The sequence below is a fragment of the Candoia aspera genome, chromosome 4, assembly GCF_035149785.1.
Source record: "Candoia aspera isolate rCanAsp1 chromosome 4, rCanAsp1.hap2, whole genome shotgun sequence".
NCBI classification, from domain to species: domain Eukaryota; kingdom Metazoa; phylum Chordata; class Lepidosauria; order Squamata; family Boidae; genus Candoia; species Candoia aspera.
This window is the reverse complement of record NC_086156.1, coordinates 112,854,133-112,866,350: the sequence shown is the minus strand read 5'-3', so window position 1 is coordinate 112,866,350 and position 12,218 is coordinate 112,854,133. Positions and strand designations below refer to the sequence as shown.

General features: G+C 36.4%; 1 gene segment (V, D, J or C); it reads right to left on the bottom strand.

Moving 5' to 3' along the window:
- Positions 1-9,815: 9,815 nt before the first annotated feature.
- Positions 9,816-10,272, bottom strand: LOC134495887 (immunoglobulin heavy variable 3-33-like; the record flags this gene model as incomplete). The annotated part of the segment is given in 2 exon segments: positions 9,816-10,144; positions 10,227-10,272. Coding segments are annotated over 2 exon segments (375 nt in total), but the record flags the coding sequence as incomplete, so codon positions are not given.
- Positions 10,273-12,218: the final 1,946 nt, after the last annotated feature.

Below are 12,218 nucleotides of genomic sequence, written 5' to 3'. Positions count from 1 at the left end.
TTTCATCTCTGCCTGTTGAGCCTGCGGGCACGGCTACTCAGTCTGCCATGTCCCCATTGGAAGTCCCAAGACCACTCTCCTTTTGAATCTGGTAAAAAATCGTATTTAACTCTAGGTCTTTCCCACTCCATAGAAATTGACTGACAGTTTCTTGCCATTCTTGTAAGATTTGGGTTAGAATTGGCACCATTTGAATCACATCATTTATCTCGGGTAATACATTCATTTTGATATTTGCAATTGATCCTAACCAGGAAGACTTGATCCACATTGTTGATTAGCATGAAAAAGGAGAGAAAATTTAACCTTTTTATCAGTTATAAATATTGGAATGGTTTGAAATAAAAATAGCATCTTTGGCAAAATATTCATCTTAATTGCAGAGATTCGTCCCATAAGTGATAAGTTTAGTTTTTCCCACCTCAATAAATCTTGTTTAATTTCCTTCCATATTTTAACATAATTATTTTGAAATAAATCACTAGTTTTGGCTGAAATCTCTATCCCTAGATATCTAACTTTTTAAACACTATTAAACCCTGATTTAATTTCTAATACATTCTGATTATTTAGTGGCATGTTTAAATGTATCATCTTCATTTTTTGATTATTTATTTTAAAACCAGCTAATTCTCCATATTCTTGTAGTGACTTTAATAAGTAATCAATTGATATTAATGTGTTTTGTAAAGTGATAACTAAATCATTTGCAAAGGCTCTTAATTTATATGTATCTTGTTTAATCTTTATCCTTTCAATTTGATGATCCTTTCTGATAGCTTCTGTTAGAACCTCCAATACCAATATAAATAATAAAGGAGATAGCGGACAACCTTGCCTTGTTCCTTGTTCTATTTGACATTCTTGTGTTATCTCTTCATTAATCACAATTCTGGCTTTTTGAAATGTATAAATTGATGTTATTGCTTTTATAAATATATCACCAAAATCCATCAATTCTAAAGTCTTAAGCATAAAATTCCAATTTAGGTTGTCAAAAGCTTTTTCAGCATCTAAAAATCACAACATAATCTGTTTTTCACTATGAAATTGGGCATACTCTTTTATATTTAAAATTGTCCTTATATTGTTTTTTATATATCTTTGGGGTAAAAAACCATTTTGGTCATAATTAATTATTTCTTGAAGTATTGTTTTTAGTCTTTCAGTTAGAATTAAAGTAAACATTTTATAGTCATTGTTTAATAACGAAATAGGTCTATAATTTTTACATAGTGACTGGTCTTGTTTTTCTTTTGGGATTAGTATGATATTTGCCTCTGACCAAGATTTTGGTATTGGATTTCCTAACAGAATCACATTCATTAAATCTTTAAGTGGTAACAAAATTTGATTTTGAAAGTATTTATAATAACCTGCTGAAAATCTGTCTGGACCTGGAATTTTGCCTGTTTTCAATTTTCTAATTGCCTCTATAATTTCCTGGGTTGTGATGGGATTGTTAATTAATGCTTTTTGGTCTTTAGTTAATTTCTTTAAATTTTGTTTTAATAAATAGTTTTCAATTTCATCAATTGAAATTTCTTGTTTCTTATATAGGTTTCTAAAGAAATTATGAAATGCCTTTTTACTTTTTTCATTGTCAACTAATTATTTCCCATTTTTCTCAAAATTTAGTAATGTTTTTTTTCCCTTTTCTTTTCTTAGTTTGTACGCTAACCATTTTCCAGCTTTATTAGCATATTCAAAATTTCTTTGTTTAATATATCTCAATTTTCTTTCAATTTCATCTGTTGTGAGTATTTTTAATTGCTGCTGTTAAATTTTTATTTGATGATTTATACCTTCATCTGATGGTCTTATTTGAAGATATTTTTTTTTTTCTTTTTTCTTAATGTGATCAAGAACTGTTTGAATTTTTGGTTGTGTTTTCCTCTTTAAGCAACTATTTAAATATATAAAATATCCTCTCAATTATGCCTTGTTAGTATCCCATACTGTCCCAATACTCACTTCATTATTTAAATTCCATTCAAAGAATTCTTTTAATTTCTTTTGACAATCTTCTACAAGTTCTTTGTTTCTCAACAATGTTTGATTTAATCTCCACCTATAACTTTTGGGGTGGAGTTTTATAACCAATTGAACTGGATTATGGTCTGAGAAGGATTGGGGGAGAATTGATACATTTAAAATTTTATTTGCCCAATTTTTATATAACCATGTCATATCGATCCTGGAGAACGATTTGAATCTGTCTGAATAAAATATATAATCTCTAGCCATACCATTTTTATGTCTCCAGGCATCTACAATAGCCAAATTTTCTGACATATCAAAAAAAGATTGGGGCAATTTTCCTTGATTTTTTTTAATTGGTTGTTCAGATTTTCTGTCAATAATTGGTAAGGTGACTCCGTTCCAATCTCCCATCATAATCCAATTGTTACAGGATAATTCGGAAAGTTCATTTGATAAATTTTGATAGAATGTATTCTGATTATCATTAGGGGCATATACTCCAATATTGCTTTAGAATTTTGTAGTTCTAATTATATTATTAAACATCTCCCATTTTTATCATCACTTATTAATTTAGGATTTAGATGGGCCTTTACATATATTACAATTCCATTTATTTAATTTTTTCATTTGCTGCTATAAATTCTTTTCCTAATTTGTTATTTACCAGATATTTACTATCTTTTTTCACAATATGAGTTTCTTGAAGACATATAATATCAGGTTTTAATTTGTATAAATAGTGAAAAACTTTTTTCCTTTTAGCTGGGGTATTGGCTCCATTTATATTCCAGGAAAGGCATTTTAGTTCACTCATTGGAGAGGAGTGGCAAAGAGTTTAGAACTTGAAGCTAGTTCCTCTGCACTTTGTTCCTCTGTATTTAAATGTTTCACTTTACTTTCTTTACTTTCTGGCCTTTCCCTTCTAACGGTTTCTGGTTCTAAATCTTCCTTATATTTTCTGAGAAATTCCTGAGCCTTAAAAATAGTATTCAGTTTATATCTTTGTTGTTGGAATGTGATACTAACTCCTTCCAAAACTTCCCACCTAAAGGGGATTTTATTTTGTTTAAGGACTTCATTGAGAAAGAAATAGTCTCTTCTTTTTTTTCATATTCTCAGTGGTATGTCTTTCAATATAGGGATATTGTGGCGCTGCAGGTTAAACCGCTGAGCTGCTGAACTTGCCAATCAGAAGGTCGGAAAGTCGGCGGTTCAAATCCGCGTGACGGGGTGAGCTCCCGTTGCTAGTCCCAGCTCCTGCCAAACCTAGCAGTTTGAAAACATGCAAATGTGAGTATATTAATAGGTACCACTTCAGCAGGCAGGTAACGGCATTCCATGTAGTCATGTCGGCCACATGACCACAGAGGAAGTGTCTTCGGACAAACGCCGGCTCTTTGGCTTTGAAACGGAGATGAGCACCACCCCCTAGAGTCGGACACGACTGGACTTCATGTCAAGGGAAACCTTTACCTTTACTACGTCTTTCAATACCATAATCTCCTCTTCTTCGATATTTTCTTTTTCCCCATAGGAGGCCTGTATTATCAATTCTTTTGTCTTTTTCCTAGCAAATTCAATTATTACAATCTGTTGGTTTCCGGTTAGTTTTTGCATATTTCAAGTTAACTCTGAACATTTTCTGAATATCTTCTTCTAGCCTTTCTTCCTCCCATTCAATTAAATTTGCAAGCATTTGAACCACTATTTCTCTTATTTCTGCCTCTTTTTTTTCAGGTACACCTCTAAGTCTAACACAATGTTCTTTTTCTTTTAACTCTAACACAGTTAATCGGTCTAATTCTATATCATTCTCTACTTCTAATTTATCCACTCTTTCTCTTACCTCTTGAATGTCTGCTTTTATTCTTTTGTCCACTGTCTCTAACTTATGATCTACCCTTTTTTCAAATCCATCTATTTTCTCCTCTAATAATTGCATTAAATTTTGAGTAATATTTTGGATTGTTTTTTGCATAAAATCTTCAAACATGGCTTTCAGCCATTCTCCTTCCCCAGCTTCTGAGCCTCTCCTATTCTGTCTCCTTGTATTCATTTTGTTCTTACAGAAATCTTTATTTACTTATCTTAATCACTACACCTAATTTATATTTATCTATATAAAGCAATGTATAATATTTATATCAAAACATACAGAGCATACAGTTCAAAATAATCTTATAAACATCTGCAATATAGTCCAATATGGCGTTAGAAATTAATTAATTAATTCAGTTCCTTTTAAGTGAGGACTGGCAGTAAAGATTTTTTGTCTCCAAAGTATAGAAAATTTATATTTTTTTCTGCTTAGAAAGTTTCTTCTTTTTCTCTTCTGTAGTCAAAAGTTGTTGTTTCTTTTAATAGAAATGAAGGGGGCTGCAGAATTGCCTAGCTAGCTAGGCTACTCACGTGGGTTCTACAGATGCTTTATTGTTGCGGCAAAAGTGAAATATTGAAATAGAAAGCAAAGCCTTCGCCTGCCACTCCGAAGCCGCTGGAGTCTTTCGCCGGCAGCGCTCCTTTTCTAGCACGGCCTACGAGGTCTGCCCGTCTCTCTCCGACTCTGCAGGACTCTCGACCTCCACTTTGTAGATATTCATTTTTCCGATCTCTTACAGAGCTCGACCTGCCACCGTACTCCTTCACTGGAAACCACCCCAAAAGCTGCCAAAAGTTACAAATTTTTAAAAAAACTATCTTGGTGGGATGAACAAATCTATGCTAATAATGACCACATGATCTCTAAAACATATAAAAAGCTATTACAAATGAGAATATTAAATGTACAAATTAAGCAATGTATGAACAAATGGGAGAAAACATTTGGATACAATATTGAATATCACGTTTGGGAAAGAATGTGGACTAAGGGATTGAAATTCACATTAAATTATAATTTAAAAGATATTTTTTTATATAAAATGATGTACATGTGGTATATTACTCCTGAAAAATTATCGAAAATGTTTTGAAATACGTCAAATGTCTGTTGGAAATGTAAAAAAGAAATTGGAACTTTCTACCATATGTGGTGGACCTGTAAAAAAGCAAAAAAAAATTGGTCATCTATACATAATATAATTTGTAAAATATTGGCAGTAAACATTGATAAATCACCAGAATTCTACTTATTGGGCTTTATGAACAGAGATTTGGAAAAAAAAACAAAAACTATGGAAAACTTCTACTGTATTTGATTACTTCGGCCCGAATTACTTATGCCACAAAGTGGAAAGAAGAATTCATCCCATCTGTGGAAGAATGGATACTTAAATCCCTAAACTTGGCACAAATGGCAAAACTAACGGACCAACTAAACGATAAAAATATGGAAGACTTTCAAAAGGACTGGACAACTTTTTAAATATGTGGAATGGACTCAAAAAATATGAACATATAGTATGTAAATAGCAAATTATTTTAGACATATAATATCTTATTAGAATTAATGAAGGCAATTTAGAGAATTAAGGAAAAAAAATAATACACTGGGATATTAAGCTGTACCATCGAGAAAGTTGGAAACCCAAATCTTTCTATTTATTTATTTATTTCTCATTTTATTCTTTTTTATTTTATATATATTGAAGTAAAATTGAACAAAGAATTGAGAAATGGTACTATTAAAAAAGTATTATCGAGGGTTTGGGATAAATATAGCAGTAGGTTATTACCAAACATACCAATGTGGATATCGCCACAAGAAGCTTTTGCAAGGAGGGAAAGTTTAGATGATAAGATAAAATGGTCAAGATATAAAGATCTGATCAAATATGAACAGGATACACCTTGGCTAAAAACAAGAAAAAGAAATAGAAGGAGAAGGACACCGGTGTCATTGGTTCATATATATGCAGTTATGTGAACGATTTAAACGAGATAATATATATATATATATTTCTATTTTTTCTCTCCACTTTTTATTTTTTATTCTTTTTTATTTTTATTAGTTTTTATTAGTTTCTTCTCTTTGAACTTTGATAAAAATTATTGGCGTTAGTTATTCCCAAACTTCTTTCAAGAGTAAATACTTTGATTTCTGGAGTGCTTTCGGACTAAGATACCAACGTTCTTTTAAAAAGAGCGAACACACGTGTAGGTGGTGTTAGAAAGGAAGTGGGAAAGGAGAGTCATTTGTGAAAGCCGATGCAGACTGAGACACTAGAGAGTCTCTGGAATTGTGGGGTGCTCCATCTACTACACTTCATTCTTCTGGCACTGGTCCTAGTAGATTCGTATCCACTGACCAGATTTGACAAATAGCAAGAATACTTGAGTTGCATATTTGGCTTGCATTTCAGCCTCAGCACAACAGCATTTGATCAGATTCAGAAAGTGATAGGCCTGTTGTATGTAATGGAGAGAATATTGGCCATGTCGTAGGAGGCTTTAATGAAGAACAGAAGTACCTGTCAAGCAATCAGACTTGGGTTCATGACCAAGGCAAATTGAGGTTCAAACAGGGGTTGTGTGAGCGAATTTAATCTGAAGATGAAAAAGCTAAGCAAATCCATGACCATGAGGGTCCCACCCCCGAGCAAAATAGTCAAGCAAGCGGACTCTTGCAAGGCTGTATGGAGGACCTTGAGTGGAGAGGAACACTTACAGAGGTTTTATCTCCTGAATGAGTGGGTAGGGAGAGGTTAGAGACTGATTTGTATTATTCAGAAGGCATCAGGTGGTTCCTAAACAAGGTTAAGGTAATTTAATACATCATAAAGTATAGGGGTTATTTTTTGTATCATGTATTTCTTACAATTTTGATTTTCATTCCTATTGCATACTGCTTACTAGTTGTTGCCTGCATACTTATTCATAATGTAACAGCATGCATTTAGAGACTGAAGCTTCTTAAATAAACAAGGCTCTTGGCTGAAAAAAACAAACAAAGAATTAGGGCTGTGAAGGCTGTTCTTGGTCAGAGGTTGGGAGGAAATATTCCTAAACCTCCTAGAACATGACTTTCCCTGGAATTGACTTGAGAACCCTGATCTACATTCCTTTGCTATTAGAAGTAGCAACTTATGATAAGTCGAACACGGCGGACCCTTGGGGCGGCTGTTCTCTGGCCTTGACTCCTGCAGCCGGCATTGGAGGCAGAGGGAGCAACACTGAGTTCTCAACTCAGATGTGGCTTCATGGGGAGGAATGTAATCTCTTGGGATGTCAAATTTCTCTGAATTGCCTTCAGTGACCTCTCAGGAAAATGAGCATAAAAGTAATGATGCCTCCGAAGTGAGACAAGGCCTGCAGACCCTTCCTTGGTTCCCCTCCCCCACCCCCATCCCCACCCCACACATATGCAAAGCGATTCCGTGTGGTGACACTGCCCCCTGGTGGAAAACCTGAGGAGGGGAGGCATCTACTTAACTTTCCAAAGAGATTCTTGCATTAAGAAATGGGAATTAGGGCTCCGATGAAATGAAAGAGCTCCAGGGAACTTAGTCCAGTCTAGGGAGTAAACAAAAACCCCACTTTTGTTATATGAAAGGAAATTCCTTTTGATTGGTTATTCTATGAGATACTGTATTTTCCTGAGGTCGTGTAATCTTATTTTTTCTCCTAAATATCATGAAATCATGTAAAAATGAGTTGGGAAGGGCCATATCGGTCGTCTAGTACAAACCATCCCTAACGGGTGGGAAGCCAGACCCTCTCTGCAGACCTCCAACCAAAAGAGGCTGTTCTAGCCAGATGGAAGCAGGTCCCCCTTGTCCTTCCTTCACCCTCGTTTTACTCTTGGCAGACTGGGTTGGAAGGGCTTATCATTGGGCAAAAACTGCTCTATCCTAGTTCTGTATTCTGTTTGATAAGGCAATAATTCATAAAACCTCTTGTCCTTCTTCTACCATTCATTCATGGTGGATGACTGTGGATTTGCTAAATATGAGACTTAGAGGAAAACATAATTCTATCCTCTTTTTATTTTTCTTTTTTTCTTCAAACTGTATCCCACTTTTTTTTACATAAACACCATCTCTACATTCACCAGACCCCTTTTGGCCATTTTGTATGGTTCAATTAAAGCAGAAGCTGAAACTGAACATACAGTCCTCAGCGTAAAAGAGAATCTCAGTGCATTGACCTTCCACCTTTCCTTGAAGGTATATTTCACCCAAGAGAGAGGGAAGAGGAGAGGAGAGGAGAGGAGAAATGTCCCTTAATTTACAAATGTCCTCAGAGAAAATACTCGCTCTCTCCATTCACATGAGTTATTTCTTTGAAACTGTTTTCAGATTATGGGCCAGTTGTTCTAGGAGTCAGGACGTTGGAGGAAATAAAGCACATAATTTTTTTATATGTCAAATCATGTCACTAAGATTGGCTAGCACCGACCCAGAATTATTTACTAGCTACTTCAGAGACAGAGTGGGAAGTCATAGGTGATTTCAAAAGAAAAAATATGAGGGATTTTTCTATAAATATGGAGTGTCAATGAAACTCAACATTTTATTCATTAATATTTTAGTTTTCATCATCACCCATCTCACTTGAAGAGCATCTCTGGGCATTTTACGATAAAAGATCATATGATGTAGAGTAAGCTATTGAGAATGATATTCGTAGCACAATCGTTGAAGGTCCGCACGTCGCAAAATCAAGAAATCTGTTTATAACAAACCTTTTCCCAAACGGCTGAGAAAGATAAACAATCACTTTGCCTTCTCCCAGTTGGAAAGCAAGAAATGCATGAAAAATAAGGGACAATCTTCTATCATCCCTAAATTTATATATAATTTTGGATAAAGGAGATACGCTATCCATTCACATAATATGGATTTTCTTAAAATAATTTTGAAATTTTGGGCAATTCCTTATAGGAGTCAAGACAGGTGTGTTGAATAATTCTTACCTAAGATAGTGCAAGGATACATTTTATAAATAAAAACCTAGCATTCCCATGTGGAATTTCTGGTGTTGATTTTCATAAATCACAGATCAAAATCTACAAGGTGAGACCACAGGAGTTATTTCAATATTTTTTTCCATTTAATTTTCCTGTTGAGAAAAGAGGCTGAGCGATTCAAACCTTTCTCCCATCCAGAAGTTACCGGGGAGGACAGCAGGTGGGGAGGCAATTTTCCTGAACCACCTAGAACATGACTTTCCCTGGAACTGACTTGAAACCAGCGATCTACATTCCTTTCCTATTCTAAGTATTATAACACGACCGCAATTAAGCTAACCCTTGGCCTGACGTTTTTAGGTGTTATTTTCTGACTTCTGCCCCCTTCCTTGGTGTCAGACCACACCACACTCTGGCAGGCCTTGCAGCATCCTGAATTTATTATTAAATTTCGACTGCTAGCAGAGGAAAATGATTGTAAATGTATTTAAACTTCCAAATGCCTATATGTGTCTGCATACATTCTTGTATGTGTGTCTCTGTGTGTGTACATGTATGTAGTACATCTATGGATAGAGGGAGAGAGGATATATAGACACAGAAACAAATGCACCCAAAGAGGGAGAGGGGCAGATCTGCGTCTCAAGAAAGAGTTAATGAGGGTTGAACTTCGAAACCAATAAAAGAATGAAGAGTTCTAATTACTGAATCAATTCTGTATTTCCTGATACTTTTTGAGAGCAGAACTTGAGAACAATTTCCCTTTGCTCTCATTCAGGAGGGTGCTGAGATTTGCCATTTTCTTCCTATCCAAAAGGAGAACAGCTCCCACAATGCCCAGGCCAGGATCAGCTGTTGGTCCCTCTTGGGACTCAGGGAGCTTTCTCAGGTCCCTCTCAAGTCTCCTGGGAAAATCCAGCCTTCTGGGGCTGAGCTGACTTGCAGAGCGGCTCTGAGGAAGAGAGAGTTTTTGCCGGGCTTCAGACTCACTTCCTCCCACTGTGTCTCTCGCACAGTAATAGACTGCCGAGTCCTCCAGTTTCAGGCTGTTCATTTGCAGATAGACTTGGCTTTTGGAGTTGTCCCTGGAGATGGTGAAGCGTCCCTTCACAGACTCTGCATAGTACTGCTTACTGGAATCGTACCAAATAACTGCAACCCATTCCAGCCCCTTTCCATGGGCCTGTCTCACCCAGTTCATGTGGTAGCCCCCGAAGTTGAAACCAGAGCCTTGGCAGGAGAGACGGAGGGACTCTCCAGGCCTCCTCACGTCCCCTCCGGACTCCACCAGCTGGGCCTCTGACAGGACACCTAAAATAAAAGTTGTTTTAATGAGCTCTCCTTTATGCAAGAATTAAAATGGAAAGAACCTGAATAGGAGGGAACCAATTACCTCTGAGGACTGCCAGTAAGGAAACCAAATTCAGCCACAGGATCATTTTTGCTCCCATTAAAGACTAAAGGGGACTTGACAGGAAAGGATTCAAGGAAAGGGCACAAACTTTGTGTTGGTGGGTGTAGCCTGAAAAGAGACACCCTGGGGCTCCTTTAAAGGGGAAATTGTGGCCTGATTTACATATTGCTCAGCATAAAGGAGCCCCTTGGAGCTTTGAGGTATAGATTTATCTCAACACACCTTTCACACATGGGACGTAGATGAACGGGCAGCTTTACCCTGGAATAGTTAAAGCTTCTGACAGATGCTCCTCATTTAATGTAAGGGTTTTAAGGTGACAGCAAGAAATCAGCCATTGAAATTTCCTTAAATAGCCACGTTACAGTCCGGACATGGAAAGGATGGCACATCGGAGTTCAAAATGGTTGCTCCACAGTTGTTCCCTTGACCACGTTCTTTGGAAGAAACCAAAATTAAGTCAAGGCAGACCAAGCCATAACGCCCAATTTATAAGCCACAGATCAATTTTACATACACATCCAAGTCTCAAAGTTGGAATATAAATCATTGGAAGCCTGTATAATGTTTCTTAATGGTTTGGTTTTTAACTCAGCAGCCGTACTGATTACAAATATTGGGAGGTTTTTGGGTTGCCATTTTTATGGTCGTCTTATCTGTTTTTAACTGCCCAGTGTTAATTAATACTAAGACTCAAAAACTCGCTCTCCTACACTTATTCCATGGACTGAGAAACAGAAATAAATGACTTTGCATTTTCCAAACAATTCAGTTTGTTCTATATTTAGCAAAGCACATCTGTTCTCAACTCGGATGTGGCTTCATGGTGAGGAATGTAATCTCCTGGGATGTCAAATTTCTTTGAATTGCCTTCAGTGATATCTTAGGAAAATGAGAGTAAAATTAATGATGCCTCCGAAGTGAGACAAGGCCTGCAGACCCTTTCCATCCCTCACCCCCACCCCCTCCCCCACCCCCACCCCACACATATGCAAAGCGATTCCGTGTGGCAACACTGCCCCCTGGTGGAAAGCGTGAGGAGGGGAGGCATCTACTTAACTTTCCAAAGAGATTCTTGCATTAAGAAATGATAATTAGGGCTCCGATGAAATGAAAGAGCTCCAGGGAACTTAAGACAGTCTAGGAAGTAATCAAAAACCGCACTTTTGTTATATGACAGGAAATTCCTTTTGATGGGTTATTCTATGAGATACTGTATCCTCTATGAGAGGCGAGGAGAGGAGAGGAGAGGAGAGGAGAATTGTCCCTTAATTTACAAATATCTTTGGATAAAGAGTCACTCTCTCCATTCACATGGCAGATTTCTTTGAAACTCTTTTGAAATTATGGGCAAGTTCTTACAGGAAAGCCTATAATGTCAGGACATGAGAAACAAAACACATAATGGTTTATGTGTCATTTAAGTTCTTGACACTAAGATTGGCAAGCACCCAACAAGACTGATTTAATGGCTTCTTAAGAGACAGAGAGGGATGGCCTAGGTGATTTCAAAAGAAAAAGGATGGGAGATTTCTCTATAAATATGGAGTGCCAATAAAACTACACTTTTTATTTTTATTCATTTATATTTCAGCTTTCATCATCACCGATCTCACTTGAAGAGCATCTCTGGGCATTTTACGATAAAATATCATATGATGTAGAGTAAGCTATTGAGAATTATATGCGTAGCACAATCGTTGAAGGTCCACACGTCACAAAATCAAGAAATTTGTTTATAACCAACCTTTAGCCAAATGGCTGAGAAAGATAATCAATCACTTTGCCTTCTCCCAATTGGAATGCAAGAAATGCATGAAAACTGAGGTACAATCTTCTATCATCCCTGAATGTATATATAATTTTGGATAAAGGAGATACACTATCCATTCACATAATATGGATTTTTTTTAAAAGAATTTTGAGATTTTGGGCAAGTCCTTATAGGAGTCAAGACAGGAGTGGTGAATT